The 3,383-nt window shown below is 47.5% G+C and overlaps 1 protein-coding gene across 1 annotated transcript; it reads left to right on the forward strand.

The window, feature by feature from the left end:
• Positions 1 to 724: 724 nt before the first annotated feature.
• LOC138946613 (uncharacterized) lies at positions 725 to 2,800 on the forward strand. The gene is made up of 2 exons (XM_070318057.1): positions 725 to 1,078; positions 2,261 to 2,800. Exons 1-2 carry the CDS (start codon positions 725 to 727, stop codon positions 2,798 to 2,800), a joined length of 894 nt encoding a protein of 297 aa, XP_070174158.1.
• The last annotated feature ends 583 nt before the right edge of the window (positions 2,801 to 3,383 follow it).

Consider the following 3,383-nt stretch of genomic DNA (forward strand, 5'->3'; position numbering starts at 1 on the left):
CGCAAGGCCCCAGGCTAGACTACAAGGACTCGGAGGAGGTTGGCCCCTAGACGTGCGGCATGCGGGCCCACCGGTGTGTGGAAATGCCCAGGTGCCCACGAACCAACCTCCAGCTATGGGTCAAATAGCCGGGCAGGATAGGCTCGTCAACCCTGGCAGGCAGCTATCCTAAGAGAAGACCACTCTGAATTCAAAACGAGGGTAGAGGAGGCTCATCATCCATGGAAGGAAACTCGTCTAGGAGAAGGAAAACTCCGAAATGAAACCCACGCAGTCCCTCGAAGACGGAACGGCACTGGCCTTTTTTAGGCGGGGAGCAGACCGGGTGCCTACGCTATCCTCGACAAATGGTTGTGTCATCAACGAATCAACGTGATGGTGTCGTCTTCATGGATCGCAGCCAGGTGAAGACGGTGCCGGGCCCTCAGCCTCAAAGGGGCCCACCCAATGCGACTGGCGACTCCCACCCATCTGACGTGGCCGGGGATGGGCGGAGTAGAGCTACCGGCTACCAGATCAAAGTCATGCACTGGAATGCTGAGGGGGTGAGGAACAAGAAAATTGACCTTCAGAATTTTCTGAAGCAACAAATATTGATGTCTGCTGCATGCAGGAAACACATCTGAACAGCAGTCACCGTTTCTCCATTCGAGGGTATGAAACTTTTCGACATGACAGAGCATCAGGACACAAAGGTGGTGTTATCATTCTCGTCAAAAACTCGATGGCCGCAGCGGAGATTTATCGATCCCAGGATGGTGCCACAGAGTGCCTAGGAGTCTGTCTCCTTGCCGGGAAGAAGCCCCTTGCCATCTTCAACGTCTATTCCCCACCAGCCAAGCAGCTTGATCCTCACAACATACCGATTCTCCCCGATCGTTGTCTCATCACGGGCGACTTCAACAGTCACTCCCCGAGTTGGGGCTATCGACAGATCGACAGTAAGGGTGAGGAGGTAGAAGACTGGATGCTCACCAACCAACTGACTCTTCTCAACCAACCAGATGACCCGTGCACTTACTACTCCAGAGCTTGGCGAACCACTAGTAGCCCTGATCTTGCCATCGCCACGGACGATGTTGCCAAGGGGTGGTTGCATGAGAGAACTCAAATTCCAAGCTCAAACGGTTCGACTTTACTCTAAAGCTTGCTCTGTTAAGAATCCGCAAAGCACGAAACGAAGTCGGGGTGCATGAGCCGTCTTTAGGGCCGACTCAACAGAGAAAGAGGGCAAGTCGACGTTGTCGACCTACTTAGAGCGTTAGTGGGAGATTCCATGACGTCACGGGAAATGTGGTCAGCAACAGCCAATGCAAACTGCAGTCTAGTAGGTTCGCGGGAAAAGGGCGCATCAGAGACCGTCTGTTACACAATAATGTACTCTGCGGCATCTGGGCGCATTCAAGCATGCACAGGAAGCGCGCGCTCATACCAACACGGGAGATGCCGTGTGTAGTACAAAGTAGAGCGTACGGCGTTATAGTACTATTTTGTGCATTGTGCATGTTGGATCGAGTAGAAGAAAAATAAAGATTGTCTTCTTGATCTTGAATCGCTCTCTACTGTAAAGGTAAACATCGACCAAAAATTAAAAAAGTAAATACAAAAAGAAGATAAAAATACAGTAATTACAAAAAAACACGAATTATATCAAAATAAAAAATGAAGTAAAAACAAAATAGAAGGAAAAGACAAAATCATATAATGTGAGACTAAATTTTTTTTTAAATAAATAAATAAAATTTTAAACATCAAATTATAAAACACTTATAACTATAGAGACAGCATTAGGTAACAAAAGATGATTTCTAACAAATAAAAAAAAGACAACAAAATATAAATATATTAATGATTGAATAAATAAATACATACATATTTCAACAAATAAAAAAAATTAAAAAAATGATTTCACCCTAAAGAAAACAAAAACAAAAACCTTTTGGTTGCCGGGCACAGATGAAGTAAACAAGAAAATTGTCTAACTCCGTCGCGTTGGTGCGACCTATTATAGCACCAAATGATAAAAGGTTTTAAAACATCATCTTGCAAGCGGCAACTGGCTGGTTAAGTCTGTTATCTCTGCCAAGCTCAGCGTTAAGCCTGGGGGGGAGCAGGCTCAAAGTTAAGCAAAAAACGCTGTGCTCAACGAACGTAAGACCGCTCATGCACCCCGGTTTTCGCGCTTTCCGCGTAAAGTCAACCATCTCAACTTTGAGCACATTTCCTCCCAGCTTAAGTCGTCTCATGCAACCCACCCCAGATCACCACACGGGAAGTGAGTTCGCAGTTGGGGGGAAGTGACCACAAGCCTGTCATTCTCAACATGAACGAAGAGAGAAACACCACCACCCAAAAGCAAACACCAAGATGGAACTACAAGAAGGCCAAATGGGGGATGTTCCAACAACTACTGGACAAAAACTGCAGGAAACTGGACTTCAAAGACCAGAACCTGAACCAACATGCTGAACTCTTCTGTCAAGCTGTCTTGAAGGCAGCGAAAAACTCAATTCCGAGAGGCTCCAGAAAGAATTACAAACCAGGATGGAACTCCCACCTACAACAACTCCATGACATGCTCAGCTCCGCCAGAGAAGCCATGGAACTCAACCCTACTGATGAAAACGTCACAGCCCACAACAGAGCCAGAGCAGAATTCACCAGAGAGAAGCTCCAGCAGCTTCGCAACAGTTGGCACGAGAAAACCCAGTCTCTCAACATGGAAAAGGACACAACAAAACTGTGGCAGCTCGCACACACTCTCAACGATGATGTCCAGGAAAGAAACAAACAGTCCTAGAACTCGATGGAGAGCTTCAAACAGGGAAAAAAGCAGCCAACACTCTTGCCAACATGTACCAGGAAACCAGTACAGTCAAGTTGCCAAGAGACAGAACAAAAGCAGTCCGAGAAGCCATCCGACAACCCTCAGAGAAGGGCGCCAACAGCAGCTGCATGTACGATCCCATCCGTCTGGACGAGCTGGAAGCCGCCATCAAGGCGCTGAAATGCAAGAAGGCCCCAGGCCCTGATGGAATCAGCAATGACATGCTTAAACACATGGGAACCATCGCCAAGAAAACCCTTTTGTTGCTCTTCAACGAGTCCTGGAAATCAACAACAGTACCAGCCATGTGGAAGAAAGCCCACATAGTCCCTATCCACAAGAAGGGAAAGAACAAGAAAGACCCCAAGAGCTACAGACCCATCAGCTTGATCAGCTGCCTCGGTAAGCTGATGGAGAGAATCCTCAACAGAAGACTGATCTGGCACCTCGAGACAAACAGCATGTTGACCCCAACCCAAACAGGCTACCGAAAGAATCGAAGCACGGAAGACCAGCTGGCTCTCCTAGCGCAGGAAATCGAGACTGCCTTCCAGGA

This window comes from Littorina saxatilis, linkage group LG14, assembly GCF_037325665.1.
Source record: "Littorina saxatilis isolate snail1 linkage group LG14, US_GU_Lsax_2.0, whole genome shotgun sequence".
NCBI lineage: Eukaryota > Metazoa > Mollusca > Gastropoda > Littorinimorpha > Littorinidae > Littorina > Littorina saxatilis.